Genomic DNA, 23,529 nt, shown 5'->3' on the forward strand with positions numbered 1-23,529 from the left:
AAGCAGGAAGTGATCGGGCGCCGCCCTTAAGCAGCAGACACAGAGGCAAACAGACAGCATGGAGGGAAGCCAGACTAGCAGACTGGACTGGAGATCAAGTGCGCGCTCTTGCACAGTGGGAGATGGACCACTATGCAAGTACGCCGCCAGGTATGTTACAGTTACTTTATGTGTGTAGACAGCAGAACTCTGCATGTATGCTGCACTTTGTACAGCAGAGCAGTGTGTGTATTTACTATGCATGCAGCAGTGTTAGGTGTGCGGCAGAGTTCTGTATCTATGTATTGTGATTGTCTACTGTGAATGTAGCAGTTTTGTATGCATTGCAAAGTTATATGCATTATGTGAATTATGCAGAAAAAAACACTAAAGTTTGCTGACTGTTAGCCTATCTAATTAACTCCCTATATTGCTTCAATATAGAGCTCCCTTAGGATATGTGCATGCAGAATCTTTAAGATACCAGCATAGCATAGAGTATTTCCTGCAAAAGATGCTTTAGGAAGCGTCTTCTTTATTACATTTTTAACAGTGGCTATGTCGCATGCGTTTTTTGCTTCTATATTTTATGCATTCAGTATTGTATAGTGAGCGGCTTCCGAGAGGAAATCGCCTAAAGAATGGTCAGGTAACTTTTTTTAACCGATTGTTCAGTTTTTTTGAAGCCTGGAGTGGTTAAAAGAACTCCAGAAAGACTCAACGTATGCTCTGCTTGTTGTACATTGCCATGCATATGAGCATTGATTTTTGTCATCTTTTTCAGGCGTATGCTAGATGTAATCCAAAAACTACATTGTGTGAACATACCCTTTAAATTTCACCTTGGTGATATTGACCCCTTTCCTTATTTACACCACTAGGGATTTTTTAATTAGCTGAAAATATATTTTTCCTACTTTCAGAAGTCTAAAACTGGTCTGCATCCGTAAAGTGTGTCTTATAGAAAATGCGGTAATTTATTATTTTTGCTGTGCTTCTCGGTGGGCCTTTGGTCAACAGAGTTTTAGTGGGTTCCCTCTTAAACTCACCCTTGGCTTGACAAGAGTTAAAGTTACTGATTTGTGATGCTCAATGTTGATTGGCTCTGAATTCTGCCCAGCAAATTAAAACTGCACTCATTGAATATATGAAATTGGAACTACTTTACTGCTATAGAAAATGCTTTTAGCTCAGGAGAGGCATCATGTTAGGCTTAGGGTCCCAACAAAGGGCCATGCCTTATCGCTGGCTGTTGGCCTCACATGCATTGGACAATTTATGTGGTAAGTACCATAATTTTTTAATTTGAATTCTACTGCAGTAATGCAGTTCCAATGTCATATATTCAGTGCTTAAATACTATAGCGTTTCAGAGAGCAGCTTTAATTTGTTAGTTATACAGAGTGGCTCCATTGGCTTGCACCTGTTCACATTTGTCTTTCTGTTTGGAAATGCCGGTCTGTATTTTGATATTTTACCTTCTGACTGAGCACTCCACCTATCAACCTGTAGCAGTTTTAAAAAGAGCTCAATTTTACCTGCCCATAATTTTAGGCTTTAAGCTCGGGAGAGGCATCAGGTTAGGTTTAGGGTCCCAAAAAGGGGCATGCCTTATCACTGGCTATTGGGCTCACATGAATTGGCCAGTTTATATGCTAAGTACCTTCATTTTTTACCTTGTTTTCTACAGCAGTAATGCAGTTCAAATTTCATATATTCAGTGTTTAAATACTATAGTGTTTCAGAGAGCAGCTTTAATTCGTTAGTTGTATAAAGTGGCCCCGTTAGCTTGCACCGGTTCACATTTGTCTTTCTGTTTGGAGGTGCCAGTCAGGTTTTTTATACCGAATTCTGCCCAGACCTTAGAAGAATGCTCTTAACGAATCATAATTTAAAAATAATATGTACAATATCTACTGAATTATTGTGAGAAAATATATATATTTGCTTGATATTGTGGGTGCTACTACGAACCTTAGACCTTTTTAGCTATTGCTTTTTTTGCTTTTATAATAATTTGTAATTTGCTATGAAATATTGTAAATGTTGAAAAAATACAATTTAAACTTTGTTTGCAAATAAAAAATATTCAGCCCACAAATGTAATTAAATATGAATGCAATTTTATATGTGCATTGTAAGGAAAAAATATTAAGCATATTTTCCAGCAGTTTACTGCACAAATATTCATCTTAGTTAATATTTTTTATTGTACTAAAAATGCTAATAAGTGACATTAATGCATGGGAAAAATATATTTCTTCTAAATTATCTTACAACAAACATAACATCTTAGCATTATAGCAAGGAAGCCTCCCTTGTGGATTTTATTTATTCCCCTTTAATGTCTGTAGGAGGGAAATGGCATATACAATTAATTATACATAGAAGAAAATTACATTTAATTTGGGCATACATAAACAGAACATGCAGTATTGATGTTAATGTCGATATTAAATGCTTCGCTAACTTACTTCCTTTGGTGATATTAGCATATTACTTATGTAATACCTGATTGCATTCAGGTATATGTATTGATTTGTTTTTTACAACGTTTATGAAAAAAAAATTATAACGGGAAAAATAATACTAAAATACAAAGGATATTAACTAATGCAATGCATTTTGTCGATGTTTCTGTTGCTAATGAAAGCCACTTTTTCTAGAGTGCATATCGTATACTAAAACTAAAAATATGCTGTGATCTGACAATATACATATGGAGATAAAACATAATTATTCTTACACGTTACAAACAAAAACTAGTATAAATTTGTAAACCGATTTAGAAAGGTCACATAAAATTTAATAGAGAATTTTATCAGGTACAGTATTAACCTAGTCTTTAATTTCTCACTATTGTGAATTTACAGCGCGGGATTAAAGATCCTGCTTCTGCAACCTAGCAGAAGCAGGTTGGGTCTCCATCTGTCAGACACAGAAGGGGGCCATGTAGAGAAGACAGAAATGGTTTATAATACCTTTTGCCAGCTACATAGTGCTCAAAGAGTCTGGATAGACACGCCGGCATTGTGATTGCTTCTATACGACCCAGCTATCAAAGATGTTTGTACCTAGCCGACCCAAATCAGATCTGCTACCAACTTGTGTCACCCTAATGGGTTGTTTAGCAGTAAAACTGTGGCTTTTGATGAGTGCCCTATGTTACAGTGGAAAGAATGCACAATAAAGTAAAAAACGCATATTCCCCACAATGGAAAACAAAAAGATTTTCATGTAAAATACATGTTTTCAAATATAAATAAATAAATATATATTATCATAATAATCTAAATGATTAATGAAATAATTAATTAAACTGGGTATATTGTGTAGAATATAACCATTAAAAAAACTAAACATAGACCAGTAAAATATAGAATTTTTTAACATGAGCGCTGCAAAAAAAAAGCTATTTCTATGTACAGTAAAAAAATATATATATATAATTTCTCCCATATAAAACAAAGCCTTATACATCCACATAAGTGAAAAAAATTAAAAAGTCTTGGCTGAAAAAATATGGAGGGACAAATACAGCAAAAAAATAGCTGGTAATAAACTTCTTAATGACCTATGACGTACACTTTCGACATAGGTTGCTAAGGAAAGTATGAAGCTGGCTCAGGAGCTAATCCCACTTCATACCAACTATCTGGTGGTTGTGTTACTATCTGGCATTTGCCTGTAACTACTACTTGATCACTGTACTTTAATTGCTTAAATGCTGCTGTCAATCTCTGACCGCTTCCCGATCTCGAGGAGCTGAGGGTAACCAAGGAAGGTGGGGCCTACGGAAGGTCCTCGTAATTGTAATCTTGGTTCTCCTATGAAGCTCAGCCACAGGTTGGGCTTCATAGGAGAAAGCTGATTTTGCTTTATATTACAATACAGTGGAGTTAAGAGTTTCAGATCATTTGAGGCCAGGACAGTAAAAGGTTAAAATGCGTTCAGAAAACTTGTAATATAATTGTGATCATTACATGGATAGAGGGATATTACAGTGCTAGCTTTACTGAGAACTGGGTGAAAATCTTCTAGAAGGAAATGCACCATAAGGCAGCACACAGAACTTTGTAGAACAGAGTTGCAAGAACTCCATGTTTTTCTGTACAGGATTCCTGCAGACAGCCATGCTGTGTGTATGAGGCCATATAGTAGGTGCATTTGTGTGCATCTCATTACTAAAAATAATACTGCATCTAAAATTACAACTGATATCCATTTTCTCATTCCAGTTTGCCGAGAAGATTCATACCAGTCCATTGTATCATGTTCAGCAGTGGTGCTTTCTCATATGGAACAAGCCAGTGAAACAAATAAATTGAAAGAAGAAGAACCAAAAACAGTTGAATCTACAAAAAGGTAAGTGTTTTATTATTTACAGGACTGCATGGTGAAAATTAACTATATGTAAAAATTACAAATAAATGGTATTTTTTCTTAGAGAAAATAGTTAATTAAACAACTCGTTTATATGGAATGCATTGCTGTGAAAGCACAGTCACGGCGACTCCGACATGTCGTATAACATAGTTGCAATGTAGGTGATTGTGAATTGCTGGAAATGAACTTGCCACTTACAGAATGGCTCTCTACCTTGGCTAATAAAGGGCAGTCTTGAGTGTGAGACATCTTTTCTTCTATGATGACCTTATGCTCTAATAGGGACATACGGACAAGTCCATCAGCGATTTCCTGAAGCAGCTTCACGTGGAAAAAGTCGGTGGCTGTGCCGGCAACTAAATGATATCGTGTGCACATTGCCTTATAAATGCACAGGTTTTTAATTTATAAAACCTACTACTAAAACCTATTTAACAGCACCCATTGAATATTCACTTGTACAGTCTCAGTAACAATAGTCCCTGTCATTTCTGTATTCACAAGATATTCTCTATGAAAACAAACCTTTCTCTAGCTGACAATCACTTGTTGAAAACACTGATGAACAGGCAGTTCTATATGAAGCCATTATGTGGTCTGGAATCATATTTCACATGGATTGATTTTTATTAGAGTGAAAACACATTGTTATACCAGAGAATTGATGAGTTACGAGTCAGCAGATATCATCATCATGTAGGAAATTACATTACGGATGTCGGTTTGCATTGACTAGAGAACAAAACTGGACATAATTGGTAAATAGGATGTGTTTATGGGTAAGTTAGCAGATATTGCAAACGTTAAATTCTTCTACTTTTAAAATGTGCTACTTTCCCTTATACGTTTAACATAATCTCTTAAAAAACATACATATTTTTGTCTAAGACAATTAAGTGTCTTTCATTTAGCCAATTTTTTTGTGCTGCAAAAGCACGTGTTTTTACCATTAATTGTCAATGCCAAGGGTGAACATACCATTGGTGCAACACCCGCATAGGGGCCCAAGAGGTAAGGGAGCTACTTCCATCACCACAGCAGGTGGAATCGATCATTACGATGGGCCCACACACACTTTTGTTCCTACAAAGGGGCCCTCTCCTGTGTGTGTCCGTTCTTGGTCAAGGTTATGTAGTCATATTAAATATATGATAATTTATAATTTGTTTCAAAATTTAGTTAAAATTATGTATAATTTTTAGCCCTTTGAAGAATATTTATATTTCAATGTCCTGAAAATGCCTCTATATAATAGAACATTCCTCTATCAAAATTCCTAAACAATTTATAAGGTGTTTTTCAAGTCCTAAGCTTAGTATTGGAACCCTGCTGAGACCAAAGAACTAAAGTGGGCACGTGGTACCTGACCTGCTCCTATACTACCTAGCTGGCCAATTGCGCTACTTAAAGGAAACCTGTCACGTCCTAGTTACTATCATCACTGCCCCCATTGGGTTGTTAGTGATGTAATGTGCATCTCTAACAAGCTGCTTTCATGAAAATCGGTGGTAGTATAATGCTTTGCAGTGACACTGCAGCGGTGACCACAAAGATACATTAACTGCGCACGCGCAAGGAACCACAGGTCACAGCGCATGCGCTCTGAACCTGGTAATCACACAGCCTCAGTAAATGCGCCCCACAAACATAGCGCTTGCCAGGAGCAGTATTCAAATGTCATGGGCGGCGCCAGAAGTGACTGAACGCGTGCTGCCCATGACCGAATCAGAGAATCACACCCCTATGACTGAATACGAGCAGGTAAGACAAAGTATATAAAACGTTATTACATCATTATACTACCACCGTTTTTCATGAAAACAGATTGTTAGTGATGCACATTGCATCACTAACAAACCAATGGGGGCAGTGATGATAATAACTAGAACGTGACAGGTTCCCTTTAAAGAGTTGGTTAGGAAGTGAGAAACTGCCTAACGCAGAGGCCCATCTCATACAATTCTTGAATGGTAATTCTTTGTGGGAGATATTTAAAGGATCCTACAAACCACCTCTAGACTTATTATATGCGCACCGTTTGTTGATACAGATATGGAAAGAAAGTAAGCCCATCCTAAAGTTTACTGATCAAGTGAGTGAGACTCAATTGTGGGAAAATCCAGAGTTTCCGCACCATAAAAACCTACAGAACTCTGCATTCTGGAAACAATATAATATAACAATTCTGGGCCATATTTTTGAAAAATGAAATTTCATTGTCATTTAAACAAATCTATACAAAGTATGGTGTTCCACACAGAGCTTTCTATAGATATGTTCAATTGAGACATGCAATATCGCATCAGTTTCACCACTCTAGGACGCATATATCAAGATACTGTATCCAATGATAAGGGTACTCGTCTCTCCGGGTCCCACAAGTGTCATAGCCGCGCTTTACATATTCCTCCTTAGCTCTAAAATTGCATCTTCTCAGCTCCCTATTGAGGACAAATAGCGTCAATTGATTCATTCAATAACTAAGGAGCAATGAAACGATGCTTTAGAAGCCCATACTGTAGTGTCCCCAGCAGAAAATAAAAAGCTAATAGGCTAATACAATTATATATCTTTCACCAGTCTTATCTAACCCTATATATATTATATTGGTTTGGTAGATCATCTTTGGATGGTTGTCACAGGTGTGGGGAACTGGGCTTGGATTTCTGCCATCTTATATAAAACTGCACAATAATAGGAAGATATTGGAGTGAAGTAATTTACACAATATCATAGATAATTAGAGCCCCAATCGATTATGTTCCAGAACTGTGTGTCTTGCGTGTTGTAGATGAGGAAATTTGGCCCAATTTTGACAAGATAGCTCTTTCCGAAACTACGTTTCTAGCTAGGAAAGCAATAGCACTGAGATTGATGGGGGTGGATCTCCATCACATAATGGAAAAAAATAGTTAATGACATAATACCATATACAAATATTATATAGAAATAGGGGGTGTCCCCAAAAGTTTCATAAAATCTGGGGAAAATGGTGTGACTTGTCTATGACAAACTTATCTCCTACTTATCTTCCCCATTTTTGCTTTATATACCCTAATGTGCTCCAGGTTCTATAATATATGGGATGAGATTCCTGATTCTACATGGATTATAGAGTGTACCCTTGTCTTGAGTTAATGTTTACCTTGATCTCCATTATATTTACATAATTCCGATGCTCCAGAGGAGTGCAATGGTCTATGCATTAATTAATTCTACCGTATATCAGCTAAATGTATGATGTAATGCCTGTAACATGGTTTTGGAATTAATATCTGTAGATGTCTGTAACAAGAATTTATGCTTTCTTACTACTATGGAAGATCAGCTCACTCGGCTGCACATAGAGGTACACACAGGAACACTGTCTCTATAAATCTTCCACTGGTTTATTAAAAGTTCTGCAGAAACCAGTACAACATTAGCAAAACAAATGCGGCCTTCCCGGCCCAACAGGAAAACAAAAACATAACGTATGGCACAGTCCTTGCAGCTACGGGAATCCATCCACTTCAGAAACAAACAACACAAGGTTCAGCTTTCCTTAACATGAAAACGCAACCCCAGAGCTTGCACCTCCAGGCTCATCCACACATTAAATGCTCTAGAAAGCTGGGTATTTATCCTCTGGACTCCTCCCACTCTACAGATGATCAATCAATCTAGCACTAAACATGGCTGATTAACTCCTCTCAGCACTTAGACTGCTGGAGCATTTTCCTTGGTGTATATTACTTGAGATAACAACCTCAGTGCTATATATCTCCCCTTTAGTACTTTGCCAGTGACTTTGACACATTACATATCTGTAACGTCTACTATTAAGATTTTTTTTCAATAAAACAAATTAAAAAAAAAGACAAAATACTAAATTACAATGGCTGCTGATTCCTTATGTGTTACCACATGACGATTTGTACATTTTGAGTGGGAATGCTTATAATATGTGTCAACAAGACTCATTAACCGAGACACAGTAACCGAGTCCAGTGCAATTTACACATTGCAGTTTATATAACTTTAAAATGTATATTTTATTAATTACATTATAATCTAAGTGTTCAACTTATATCACTTTAATATAAAGTTCAATATGGTAAAGAATAACAGCAAATTGCTTGAGAAATATGTACAGATCATATTTTTGGTAAAACCCAGTGCTATTTAAATGTAAATAATTCAGAAGATAGAAGAAAGCATAAATGTTAACAGGATTCTTTTCCTCTAATGATGAAAATGAAAAATGAATTTTAAAAGGATTCTGTCTACCTCCGATCGGAGCATTGAATATTCTGATCAATCCAAACTGTGAGCAGAGCGCAGGCAAATAGTTTGAGAATGTCAACAGATAATAAAGTAGCAATGACTGTCCATGGCTAAAGATCACATCATATATTCTAGTTATATGCAAGAATAATAGGAAAGTTATTAGGACAAAAAAGATGAGATGTGAAATAATTGATAGCTTTTTTCTTTTTATCTGGCCTGTATAATCATAAATGCATGTGGAACTTTTCTGTGTCTCAATTGGGACTCTAGCTGAAGTATTCATTTAAGTTTTATTACTCAAATTAATTACGTATGGGACTATTATTTTGGAAAGGGGCATCTCAGGATATACTTAAAAAATTGAAAAAATAGCATATAGATTGTGTTTTGTTTTTTTAACTCCATTAACTACAAAATGGTTTACATACAGTAATTAAGTAACCATGCAATAACGTTACAGCTCAAGGGCGTATCTCACATGTAAAACTTATAAATATACATTATTTAAAGATGCTTTAGCTTATGCAAATATGATTACTGTAATACATAAACATTGCATTACAGGCTCATCAGGTGGGTGGGTTAGTATTTGCAGGGTGTGTAGCCTTGTGGTAACTGTTTCAGCTAAGCCCTCATGCCAGAGGGAGATCAAAAGCACCTGTGCCATATAAGAACACACTAGTATTAAAAATAGCTCATGAAAGGTGACATTCCTACTACAGATTATTCCTTGAGGGCCAAAAGGTTGAAGAGCGTTTCCACCACTATGACATTAATGACCTATCCACCAAATCGGTGGGGGGCAAGCACCTGGTACCCTTACTCCTCAGCATTTTGCAACACTGGTAGAAGTTGTAAATAGTTCTAGAGCAAAACGCCCCTCCTCTGTCAAGCAGTTTAATGCCCGCTGTTGGGTAGCTGCAGCTCAGCTACCATTAAAATAATAGAAGATCATTTGTAGTACCAATTGTGACCATTAAAGACTATGACAGATTTGTGGTATTTGCTTGGTACACTGTCAATATCCGCCATTTGCCTGAACTGCAAACAGCTGATTGGTGTGGGTGAGGATGTCGGACCCCTACTTATCTGATATTGATGACCTTTCCAGTAGATAGATTATCAATTCCAGTAGATAGGTCATCAATTTTAGGTTCACTTAAAATATACAATAATGTGTGCTTTGTTTTGGTTCGCTAATTGAAAATACAGGCACATGGTATTAAAGAAATTAGCACAGTGGTAACGTACTTAGTAGACAGCCTTGAGAGAAGTGTTAGGTATTGAGCTTTATTGGTAAGGTACTTAGTAGACTGCTATGAGAGAGGTGTTATGTATTGAGCCGTATTGGTAAAGTACTTGGTAGACTGCTATAAGAGAAGTGTTATGTATTGAGGTTTACCAGCAAGGTTCTTGGTAGACAGCTATGAGAGAGGTGTTATATATTGAGCTTTATTGGTAAGGTACTTAGTAGACTGCTATGAGAGAGGTGTTATGTATTGAGCCTTATTGGTAAAGTACTTGGTAGACAGCTATGAGAGAGGTGTTATGTATTGAGCCTTATTGGTAAAGTACTTGGTAGACTGCTATGAGAAAGATGTTCTGTATTGAGATTTACCAGCAAGGTACTTGGTAGACAGCCATAAGAGAAGTGTTATGTTTTGATATTTCTATATTGAGGAAAACAGAGTTACTGTTTTTTATATCCACCATCAATTAAAAGGGTAGGATATGAAAAGTGTCAAAATATCCTGCCCACAGAAGAACAGACATATAGTAGGAACCAGTACTAGGAAAGTTTCTATTTTTAATTTTGCTTTTAAGATTTAACTATATACTTTAAAACACCAGAAAATTTCAGTGACAGATTTTAACTCACACATTTTTGCTTCATGGAGACATATCACAAAAAACTCAGGACCAGAAATATAACTTGACATACGCCGTTCTTTCTTACTTTATCTGTTCCTTTTTCTATAAATGTAGTCTTGACATTGTACTGTAATTTATGAGGCAAAGAGTGTTCTGTCTGAAGTCTAGTGTTGAGAATATACAGCCATTCATTCGCTTGATGAAAGAAAATTAAATAGAGCTGCTCCAAAGAAAAAAATAATCACTTCATTTTTATTAAGTTAATAGTGGACCTGTCATATTAAACACATTGTCCTATCTACAGGCAGCTTAAAGGGGTAGTCCCATCTCCAAGATCCTATCCCAATATGTAGTCAGTGTAATAATAATTTTAGCAAATACCTCCAATTAGAAATGTAGTACAGTTTTTTTGATTGGCTATGTCTCTTTCCTCATGTGCAGGCATCGCAGGACCTTCGGTATCCATGGTTATATCCACTGATAAACTGACAGTTAGTTATCTAGCTGCTAGTTGTCATAACTATGGATGCCTAAGGTCCCGCATTGCCTGCACATGAGGAAAGAGACATAGCGAATCAAAACTACTATATTACATTTCTAATTGGAGATATTTGCTAATATTATAATTATTACACCTACTAAATATTGGGATAGGATCTTGGAGATGGGAATTCCCCTTTAATGTAAAGAAGGAGGAGCTAGACATTTTGATATATACAGTGGGGGAAAAAAGTATTTAGTCAGCCACCAAATGTGCAAGTTCTCTCACTTAGAAAGATGAGAGAGGCCTGTAATTGACATCATAGGTAGACCTCAACTATGAGAGACAAAATGAGAAAACAAATCCAGAAAATCACATTGTCTGATTTGGAAAGAATTTTTTTTCAAATTTTGGTGGAAAATAGGTATTTGGTCAATTACAAACAAGCAAGATTTCTGGATCTCACAGACTTGTAACTTCTTCTTTAAGAGGCTCCTCTGTCCTCCACTCATTACCTGTAGTACTGGCACCTGTTTGAACTTGTTATCAGTATAAAAGACACCTGTCCGCAACCTCAAACAGTCACACTCCAAACTCCACTATGGTGAAGACTAAAGAGGTGTCGAAGGACACCAGAAACAAAATTGTAGCCCTGCACCAGGCTGGGAAGACTGAATCTGCAATAGGCAAGCAGCTTGGTGTAAAGAAATCAACTCTGGGAGTAATAATTAGAAAATGAAAGACATACAAGACCACTGATAATCTCCCTCAATCTGGGGCTCCACACAAGATCTCACCCCGTAGGGTCAAAATGATCTCAAGAACGGTGAGCAAAAATCCCAGAACCACACGGGGGGCCCTAGTGAATTACCTCCAGGGAGCTGGGACCAACGTTACACAGGCTACCATCAGTAACACACTACACTGCCAGGGACTCAGATCCTGCAGTGCCAGACGTGTCCCCCAGCTTAAGGCATTACATGTCCGGGCCCGTCTGAAGTTTGCTAGAGAGCATTTGGATGATCCAGAAGAGTATTGGGAGAATGTCATGTGGTCAGATGAAAAAAAAGTAGAACTGTTTTGTGGAAACACAACTCGTCGTGTTTGGAGGAGAAAGAATGCTGAGTTGCATCCAAAAAACACCATACCTACTGTGAAGTATGGGGGTGGCAACATTATGCTTTGGGGCTGTTTCTCTGCCAAGGGACCAGGACAACTGATCCGTGTACATGAAAGAATGAATGGGGCCATGTATCGTGAGATTTTGAGTGCAAACCTCCTTCCATCAGCAAGGGCATTGAAGATGAAACGTGGCTGGGTCTTTCAGCATGACAATGATACCAAGCACATCGCCAGGGCAATGATGGAGTGGCTTTGTAAGTAGCATTTCAAGGTCCTGGAGTGACCTAGCCAGTCTCAAGATCTAAACCCTATAGAAAACCTTTGGAGGGAGTTGAAAGTCCTTTTTGCCCAGTGACAGCCCCAAAACATCACTGCTCTAGAGGAGATCTGCATGAAGGAATGGGCCAACATACCAGCAACAGTGTGTTCCAACCTTGTGAAGACTTACAGAAAACGTTTGACCTCTGTCATTGCCAACAAAGTATATATAACAAAGTATTGAGATGAACGTTTGTAATTGACCAAATACTTATTTTCCACCAAAATTTGAAAAAAAAATTCTTTCCAAATCAGACAAATTGATTTTCAGGATTTGTTTTCTCATTTTGTCTCTAATACTTGAGGTCTACCTATGAAGTCAATTATAGGCCTCTCTCATCTTTTTAAGTGGGAGAACTTGCACAATTGGTGACTGACTAAATACTTTTTTTCCCCACTGTACACTTTTCATCAACGAAACTGTAACACCAAGTTGGAAAAGTTGTGGAATTATGCAAATTACTCAATAGACATGATAATGATCTGCTAATGATGAAAAAATGGAAATAACATTTTCAAAACATTTTTTTCAGAATTAAGTATAAATCCCACACCCAGTAATATACACACCTGGGCCCACACATAATGAAAATCCGCTGCAAGCAGCCCCCTTGACAATTTGCCGCCAATGACATCCCAGATGTGCATGATGGGAGACAAGTCTGATCATCCCACACATAATCATGAGAGTAAGACTGGTATGATATTCCTTTGTGAAGGCCTCTTCATGAGGTTACCCATGTGGTCTCCAAACCAACTTCATTGCATCTTCAACAAAAGTTGGGCTTATTGCTGAAGAGGAAAGACCTACATCTAGCTTGAAACCCACTGTCTTGCAAATGCCTTCTGGTGGTTTGTGTTGACTCTATTTTTCAAGTCTGTCAATCCATCCATGCTGAGTGTCATCTCTGTGCATTTCTTGATGTCATTCCAGTTCATTTGTTCTTCCAATAACATTGGACAGTATTGACATCTTGGGCTACATGCGTAGCAATCTGCTGGAGTGATAAACCAATGTCTTTCAGTTTAAGGATTCTCTTCCACCCGATTTATGACAAGTGGTGATGATAACTAACATGCTGACGAACATGAGTTTTCACACAATCCAATCATCCAACAAGACTTAATCTGATTTTTGTATATTCATGTGGCTAAAAAATAATTGCTTTCAATCTTATTATTGTGCCCCTCTCCCATGCCATAAATTGGAGCTAGGTGCTTGAAAATATGATAAATTGCAGATCTTAGTGACAATTGATACTTCTTCGATTTCCATAACCTTATGACTTGTCCTTCTTGGTGTTGCACTTTCAATGTTGAGGAGTGAAATTGCATTGGAATAGATTCAGTGTAACTTGTAATTTATTGATGTACATCCCTGCTCATCCTGAGAGTCCTGTGGGAGGTCCCAAGCAATGACTGACCCATAAGGAAACAGTGCCACCAGTGGGCCTTCAAACCACTCTTCCCCACACAGAGAATACTTGGCACAGATGCTCAACATGTAGACAGAAGCAGTGTACACCATCTCAGCTAGTGTATGTATCTATATAATACACAGGGAAATTTAGATTAAAAATAGTAATTTTATTTTTGAATATATGCACAGACCGAGAGTAAAAAGCATTAATAGACAACCTGATATTTCCCCTCAATGAGCTCTGCCATCTTAACATTGCCAAAGATGCCCCTATCAATCATCTTGCAGTTTCTTTCCATTACTTCAGACCTGCTGCTGTCTGTCCTATGTAGTTACTCACAGTCCTCCCTATATACAGTAGGTGTGCAAATATCTTTTTTACAATATTGAAAACAGCAAAACTCTTTAGGAAACAGTCTCAACCAGAGCCATGCATTTTCAAGTGTTATACCAGGAAAACATGCAACTGTCGAAACTAGTGATGAGCGAGTTTGTTTGTTTAACCCTTTCCAATGTTCCAAGCAAGACAGGTAGCGAGTAGTGATCAGCAAGCGTGCTCGTCTAACCCTTTTGCCAAGCACGCTCAGGTCCTTTCTGAATATCTCCGGCTTGCTCATATATTAAGTTCGAGTCCCTGTGTCTGTGTGATTTATGACTGTTAGTCAGCCTCAACACATGTGAGGATTCCCTAACAAACAGGCAATCTATGCCTGTGTTGAGGGTGACTAACAGCCATAAATCATGCAGACACAGGGACTCGAACTTAATATATGAGCATTTCAAAGATACTCGGAAAGCATCCAAGCGTGCTCGGCAAAAGGGTTAGACGAGCATGCTCGCTGATCACTAGTCATTACCTGTCTTGCTTGGAATATTAGTTCACTCTCCACCCTTTTCTGCACCAACTAGTAAGCATGGTTTCCATGAGCAAACTTTGGCACAGCTATGCAAAGGTTGGTGGTATTTTTCCCACAAAACCAGAGTCAACTTGTCAGGGTTTGAATTTCTATCCACACCAGATAAGTGGAGCACCTAGCATGTGATAGCGCTCCCCTGCTCCAATACACCTAGCCACTCTCTCGCTCCTAAGAGCTACAATTTCAATGGCCTAATCTGGACCTCCATTTCTTTTAACAAATAACTCATTAACCTTCAGATGAACTAAGACAAGTGTCTCTTCTCCATAGGTCTAACACTAACTGATCATGTTGGGCAATCTACTTTCTCCAACCTTGAAAGAGATGCAGGAGTCCCAGGAAAGAGAACTCGCGGCTGAATTAGGGCTGGTTTACACCAGCCAATTTATGGTGTTAGATTACCACAGATCAGCTACTTGTTTGTTTGTGATGAGCGAGCATGTTCGGTTAACCCTTTCGGCGAGTATACTCGGGCGAGCACCGAGTATTTACAGCTGCTCGGTGTTATGTTTGAATCACTCCCGTGTGCATGATTTGCGACTGATTGACAGCTTTAATACATGTGAGGAATGCTTGTTTCTTAAGCATTCCTCATATGTCAGTTGATTCTTTCTGTAAGGAAAAATATTTCTCTGACAGTTTAAAAACCTGTTTTACCTCACAGAAAGAATCAACTGCGATTCGGTGCTGTTCTGTCTGTATATTCTCTTTTGCATCCTCCACTGCCCAGGAGCTATGGTATATCAGACCATGTTTCTGTATGGTCAGACACATCCATTACACAGGGGCACATTTATAAGATTATGTCAGGATAGGAACATTTTTTTAAAACATCCAATTATGGAACTTATTTTTATTTTAAAATATATTACGGTAATAAAAATGTACTTTTTTCATGGGATAACATCTTTAAGTGGGACAAATGCCACAAGCACATATAACTATAAATGAGATTCCCAAATGCAAAATTGTAATGAAAAATAAGCACCATAATTAATGCAAATCTAATGAATAAAGTAAACCCCTGGGGCTCACCTTACGTGTCATGCAACTGTTTTTTGGCTACCTAAAAGTTTGAATGAACTTGTATGTGACCTTGAAAAAAAATGAAATACATCAATCTGAACCAATCATGTTCTGTAACATTTGATTTAGATCAGTATATAGCATAGTGAACTATCACACATATACAGTTAATTGTAAAAAAAGTACTTTTCAATAAGGTTAAGATATAAATTGTAAAAAGTAGCGGTCACATTATCATATTAGAAAAGAAATGCGGAGATGATAAAGTACTTGCAGATCTGACCTGTTGAATTCTCCAGCAACTTCACAATGCACTAACGTTCAAGGCCCATCTTCGGGTTGCTATGGTGATTTTCTGCAGACCTTCTCACTGGGAGAACACGGATAGCCATGTTCTCAGATTGACATCTTTTGATGGGAAATGAAAATGTGAAAGTAAGTTGTTTACATGCCTAATAAAATAGAAAACGGAGTATGAACTGAAGAAGATGAAGATATCTCAGTGCTACAAGACGGAGGAATCATATTTTGTGCCAAATAATTGTTTTTACCCTTTATTCACCACTTCTGGCCAATTTAACAGTTTGTATAAAATATCATAAAGTACTTTCTAATGCAAATTAAATAAGTGGTCCGGGATCTTTTATGATGAAAAAACAGAAAACACTATGAATGTTATGTTAAAATATAAATGGATCTTTAAATAAAACGGGGGGCGTTCTACTACTTTGGTAACCTATTCTTATGATAGGTGATCAATATCAAATTGGGGGTCCGACAACCATCACCACCACTGATCAGCTACAACAGATATTTACAGTGTTTAGTGACCGATGTTGAGAACTGCTGCTCCTCACCGATTTCTAAAGAGAGGGCATCCATATCAAAGTAGTGGACAACCCCTTTAAAGGACAATTTCAATCTTACAAAGTGATTGTATATCCCCTTCATGAGGGCTATTTTCCTTTTTTTCATTTTAGTTTTTTCCTTCCCTTCTTACAACCTTAACTTCATCAGCACTGGTGTGTATAGTGAAAATCATTGTAATGACAGGCATGGGGGTTTTCAGTAGACACCTGTCTGTCATGGCAACCTATCAGTGCCCCACGATCATCAGTGCCTCTACCGGTACATGTTAAATGCCACTTTCAGAGATTGACACTGGCATTTTGCATGTTAACAGCCGCAGGTGGAACTTTGCTTTGCCTGCGGCTTTAGAAGCAGATGATGGCTGAAAATTTCAGCCATCATCTGCAGGGAAAAATGTGGGCTTAGCTTGAGAGCCTGCATCAAAGGTAGGGACACGAGATATGATATAAGTTTACCTCACATGTTGGGAAGGGGATATGACAATCCCTGCCATCTACTTCTAAAGCCTGCCTTCATGTCCTATTCAGACTGGGTGAAAAATGTGAAAAGTCCCACCCTCAAATACAATTTTAAGGTTCTGCATAGTATTTTGTTCCTGACATTTTAATCTTTTTTGAGTATAATATAGATTTCTTTGTTTAAAGGAGTTTTTTTGCTCCTTAGCTGCCCTGTTTTGAATGGTGCTGGGCACCTGAATCAGGGCTTCTGTTCTATACTGAATACGAAGTACTGATGCCAGTCTATAAGATGAGCATTTTTTTAAGTGCACTACTCCTTTAGTATTTGCCTGTGTAATAGCAAAACAGCTTTGAATTAGGTGTGCTGGCACAATGCAGGCAATGGAAATACACATAAGAGCATGCATGTGTAATAAAGCATTGCATGAATTGTGTATTGTGTGACAGGACCTCTGTATTACTATGATAATTTGAACATAAATTAAAAGCACAGAAATAAGGATAATAATTTGGTATGTGTTTGCAGAATCCATCTCAGGTTCTTCATCATGATTAACCTCCCTTATTCTTTAGTTTCCAAAGTATATTTTGGCATATAGACTTACATGGAAGGTACGGTATGCAATTTTGTTGCATTCTTTTGTGCTTATTTTTCTGCATATTAATAGTCTGCGATTACTGAGTGACAGCTATATTCATGGTATAATAAGTGCTCCTAAAATGTCATTCTATAAAAACAGCACCTTAGGAACAAAGTATGAGTACCTCATAGAGAACACTAAAACTATTTGAAAGGTGTTTATTTTAACGTCTGCTGACCTTTAATATGACAAACTTCTTATCTAACAGAGATCTAGTCTTTTCAAGTTCTAAGAATTTGTATGGTACGGTGCTGGAATGATTTTACAATCTGTCTTCTATCATTGAAGTTTTTAAATAGAAATTTGTGAACTGACAAGATTATCTCATAACTCTGTGACCAGGAAAAGTAACACATCTATAAAGGAAAAAGTGAAGAGGTGACGCTAACATTGGCGAAGTCTATGACCTTGGAGCGTGACATAAGGAGATGGAGCTCTCTAGAATACTTAAATACTTTCTAGAGGGCACTCTGATCAGCTTATAATATTGAGTTAACTTAGAATATATGGGTTCAGATTTTCATTGGGAAACCCTACTTCCTTTTGTGATTTCCTTTAACCATCAGTCAGTGCTCCATTTCTTTATTACTGGTCACTGATTATGTGTTCCACCCATATTATTAAATTACATTTTTAAGACTAAAATGAACAATAACCAAGAAGAGATGAACAGAACATTCTTGAGGACATAGCCTTAATTATAAAAATTATACTTTTAGTGTTCCAATCCATTGTTGCATTTGCCATAAATAGATCTTTACTGAAATGAGCTTGGTGCACCCTTAGTGTGGCCATATAGCTTAGTGCACCCTTAGTGTGGCCAAGTAGCTCAGTGCAACCTTAGTGTGACCACGTAGATCAGTGCAACCTTAGTGCGACCATGTAGATCAGTGTACCATCACAGTGCTGTGCCTGTGCAACAAATGAAGGTGCAATGACATTTGTTGAAAATCTTTACTACTCCTAAATGTACCCATACTCATTAGATGTTTGTCAGTTGAACCTGCCGATTTCTACTTGACCTGGCCAACATTATAATGTGTTTAAATGTTCGGCTCACTTTCATTTTGCATATGCTGGGGGGGAAGGTTTGGGCATAATAAAATGCAACATATATATATGAATGTAGATTGTGACCACTCGCAGGCAGGGTCCTCTCTCCACCTTTGCCAGTCAGGGACTTCTATTCTTTAAGATTATTGTAATTGTTTTTTATTATGTATACCCCTTTTCATAGATAAAGCGCCATGGAATAAATGGTGCTAAAATAATAATAAATAATAATAATATATGGTACTTGTTCTCGATGGAGATAAGAGACCACCAGTTACTTATTCCACTCTTCCCATTAAAAACATATTATTGCTTGCCGTATTCAACAGGGCATGTGTGTGGGGAGTTTGTAAGGAAGAGTTGTCCACAAAATCAGCACAGGTCTGACAGCTATTCAAAGAGTATGGCGACCATTAGAATAGACTCTCATTGTTTTGATTGATGAGCGTCAAATCCACAGCCCTCCTGTCAATCAAAATAGTAAAGACTTCAGTACTAGTTGACTGTGTGCCAGGGTTGAAACGTACCAATCAAACCATAATGACCTACCCTAAGGAGACATGCATTTGTCTGATCAGCAAAGCAGATTTTCAGGCTCTGAAAGTGAGTAATAAAGGATACTAATAAATAATTGCAAGCAGAGATCTTGAAGACTGTGAGGAAGTCATGCAGAAAGTATATTGGAAAATTGTATCATTTTGCAATTCCACACTATGTAACATTCCTAACCTGTAACTGTATAGTCCCTAAAGCTAGTTACACTATTTATCCTTTGAGAAATGGATTACCAGGACATCCTAACTGTGTGTTAGACATCTTCTTCTAATGAGCATTAACTACTTTGTCGACAATAGTGTTTTTGGCCCTAAAATTGTAAATGCAGTACCAAATTAAAAAATATCTAAAATAATAATAATAAAAATAACAGTAATAATAGCATACATATTCCATCTTTACTGTCTACAATAAAGTGGCTTATATATGCATCATGATGCATTTATGCTTAAAATTCGATTATACTTACTAAGGAGCAATTACTTCATATACTTTAGAAATCATGTATTAAACTAGTGAAGTGATATTGGAATGCATGTCCTTTTTATCACATTCATTACTTCATATTAAATCTATAATCATAAAACTGGAAGGTGACCTGGTCGGCAGTGGAAATATTGAAGTTTAAGTTTAGACCTGTCTGTAACTGCTCAGGCCACTTAAATAATCCCCGAGTGTCATTGCTACAACTTGGCAGAGACATGAGCAATTTGTATTTGTTAGAAGATCACGGTGATACGACTGTGGGCATTTCATGCCTTTGAATGTAGTTTCGTATCCTACATGGAATATAGATGAAAACTAAAAAGATATATCTTGGGGATTCATTAGACTCTGCAAACTCTATCAGAATGGCTGTATTACTGTCTTGTTTCCTGTGTAAGATAAATTATGTCATAATTCAATATTCTACTTGGTAACTGCTGTACTGTGATACATCTGCCTGCCGGACATGGAGGCTGGAACATACCGTGCCAATTAAATGTTACCTTAAATGTCTCCTTTTAAATAATGGCAATAGATTTAACATAGGATGAACATACCATATGTGAAACCAGTGCTGCTGCATGGAGGACTGTTTCACTTGCATACATCACACTGTATTTTGTAATTCTTACAATGTGTTAACCCATTATACTGTAATATGTAAAGTGATTGAATATTAATGGAATATCTTTAAGGGTTATTCCAATGATAGCAAGTCATCACCTATCCTATGGATAGGTGACAACTTGCTGATTGCTGGGGGCCCCACAACTATAACCCACATCAATCTGAGAATCAGGTCCCAACGCCCTGTTTGAATTAGTGATGTTAATTGTCCACACATACAAGCCACTGCACCATTCATAGTCAATAGGACTTTTGGAGATAGCAAAGAACAGCGTTCGAATATCTCAGAATATCTCAGAATGCATGACCATTGCTCCATAGAAAAAGGGCACGTCAGTGCTAAATCTAAAATGACATATTTATGGAGAAAAACTAGTGTAGGTGGTAAAAGACACTGCTGTGAACCAATTTAATTCTTTCTTAAAGGGAATTTGTCAGCAGGTTATTGCTACCTCATCATGCATGATGTAGAGCCAAAGAGAAACTGAATTCAATGATGTATCACTTAGGTTACTGGGTGCAGAGCTTTTAGATTTAGCAATGAAGCAGAGCTGAGAAAGCTAACCCCGCCCACACCAGACTCTCTGTGTACAAAGTCCATAGACAGTGAGGTGCTTATCACAGGATGGAACATTTCCAGACTAAATTCTGTGTTTCAGCCTCTATCTCCTGCTGTCTTCAGATTACATAGTAAAAACCTGCTGACAGATTCACTTTAAAGGGAATCTGTAGGCAGGTTTTTGGCATCCCATCTGAGAGCAGCATGACGTAAGGGCTGAGCCCCTGATTTCAGGGCTGTGTGTTGTGTTTTTTTTTATAAAATCACTGTTTTATTTGCTGCAGATCTACCCATCCTCTGAATGCTGAGCTCTATATAAACCCGCCCACACCAATGATTTCCAGCTTTCTGTATATACTTTGCAATGGCAGTAATCTGCCAATCAGTGACAGGGGTGTGATTGTACTACATAGTAGCAGATTTACTAGTCCTGCAGTGATAATCTCCTGCTGATAAAACAGTGATTTTATAAAAACTGCAGCAAGGAGCCCACAGTTTCTGTTTTTACTTTTGCTGCTCTCCGACTAAGTGGCAAAAACCTGGTGATAGATTCCCTTTAAAGCATAGTGGAGAATTTTATCTTTTTGTGTAAGTTTTAAACAGCTGTACAATCATTGTCTTTTGGCACTGAACCCATCATCAGGATAAACTACTGTTGTGGTATCCCCATAAAAGGACCGGTGCCAAAATACCTTCATTGTAATCCTGGTTTGAACTGATGAAAAAGATGAAATAAGATATTTTTTTACCCCGTTCTAAAAGTGACTGAAATTCATCTGGAGTAGTGCCATTTGTTGCCTTATAATTTTTTCTCTATACATAATTCTACTGACAGCTTTTTGATAGACTATACTGAGGGATAAGTGACCATAGTTTCTTCTCAAGATAGACAAAATATGAGCAGACCTAACAGAGGATGTGTCTTTTTAACTAGGCTTAACCACAACTATTCAATGATAACTACCCAAAAAGTCAATGTCTTACTCTTTAATAAGCCTAAGGGTGCTTTCACATTGTATTCCAAAATCCCCGGCAAAACGGGGTCCAAACGTATGTACTGACGGGGCCAATAAACTGTAATGGTGATGGCAGAGAAAACGTGAACTTTGCTGTGCCCCATTTTCTGGAGTCTCCGCCTGCAGGAGGTGGACACTCAGACGTAACAGACTATGTCTGGGTGTCCACCTCCAGTAAGCGGACACTCCCGAAAAAGTGCATGCCAGAGCTTGCATTTGCTCTGTCGTCACAATTAGCGTCTATTGGTCTCGAAGGAGAGGCTATGACTAAGGGCGCAACTCCAGCGCCAGAAACACATCAGACTGTTTTTACTATTCCCATTTTAAGATGACCCAATAAAGCATTTGATTTTACCTATCGGAGTGCCAATCATCCTTTTTCTCATGCATTGTCTATTGGTCTCGTCGGTGCATACGTCTGGACCCCGTTTTGCCAGAGATTTTGGACATATGCCCCAACAGGGACACAGAACGCAATGTGAAAGTAGCCTTACATGACAACTAGGGATAAATGCCAAGTGATCTACACGTCTACAGGCTGCTTTTTCTGAGTATTGATCCTCATCAATCTAGAGTAGGGTTTGATTGGCTAAATGAGATGCCACATCCTGCTTTACACTGATGAGGGTCAAGCATCCCGAAACATCCTGTCTGTAAATGGGTGTCAGGCTTGGCTAATATACTTAATTATGTTGTAAGGGTCAAAATGAGTTCCAACATTGACTACCTCTAATAGGTGACCGTAGCAAGATCAATTTCTTTCTTTCTGGGAGAAAGCTAATTTATATGGATATTTAAGCTTTTTTAAGCAACAGAAGACACCACATGTGTGCAACACAAATTTGACCAAGAACAACACCTACATTATTAGAAATATGTATGAAAGTCTTCTGTTGGCTCTTATATTTAAGGTTACATCTTGAATTTTATTATTGTCAGTCTTGAAATCATTATTACTATTGTAAATGCTAATAGGTATCATAGTTAAAAGACATTAAAGCGAAGTAAAACTCTATGACAGGTTTTCTATAGGGACTTTTGTCAGGGTCATAGGTTTATTTTATAAGCATCACACTATTAAGCAGAATTGGCAGTGACAAAGGGAAACTCCAATGTAGCCCTGCCACTGTTTACCTAGTCATGATGAATGCATCAGGAAACACGGCCATGGTACCTTGACTTCCATTAAAAATGATGACTGAAAAAGGGCAAGTTCATGATTTATGTCCTGCTCACCACCCGTGTTCCATATAGTGCGAGAAGGTTCAGATGGAAAAGATTGAAAATGTTGCAGGTTATTTGTGACGTGTAACACTAATCCTATGCATATCCTCAGAGAACAACTTATCAAACAGACAACAGGGTGCAGCTTGACTAATCTCAAAATGGTGCCCATTTGTCACTGAGACAAAATGGAGGCTCCAGAGGGATTGTACAGTGCCGTAGACATGTTTCACTTTCAAATAACATGAAT

At 37.7% G+C, this 23,529-nt stretch overlaps 1 protein-coding gene across 3 annotated transcripts in view; it reads left to right on the top strand.

The window, feature by feature from the left end:
- CCSER1 (coiled-coil serine rich protein 1) overlaps window positions 1-23,529 on the top strand; it is a 1,466,148-nt gene that overhangs the window by 524,776 nt on the left and 917,843 nt on the right. For all 3 annotated transcript variants that reach the window (XM_073638131.1, XM_073638138.1, XM_073638147.1), the window contains exon 5: window positions 4,218-4,344. In XM_073638131.1, coding sequence (XP_073494232.1) covers window positions 4,218-4,344 — 127 coding nt within the window. The remainder of the gene's footprint in view (window positions 1-4,217; window positions 4,345-23,529) is intronic.

The sequence above is a fragment of the Phyllobates terribilis genome, unplaced genomic scaffold, assembly GCF_046119375.1.
Source record: "Phyllobates terribilis strain yellow unplaced genomic scaffold, ASM4611937v1 Scaffold_1__5_contigs__length_1240528914, whole genome shotgun sequence".
Lineage (NCBI taxonomy): Eukaryota > Metazoa > Chordata > Amphibia > Anura > Dendrobatidae > Phyllobates > Phyllobates terribilis.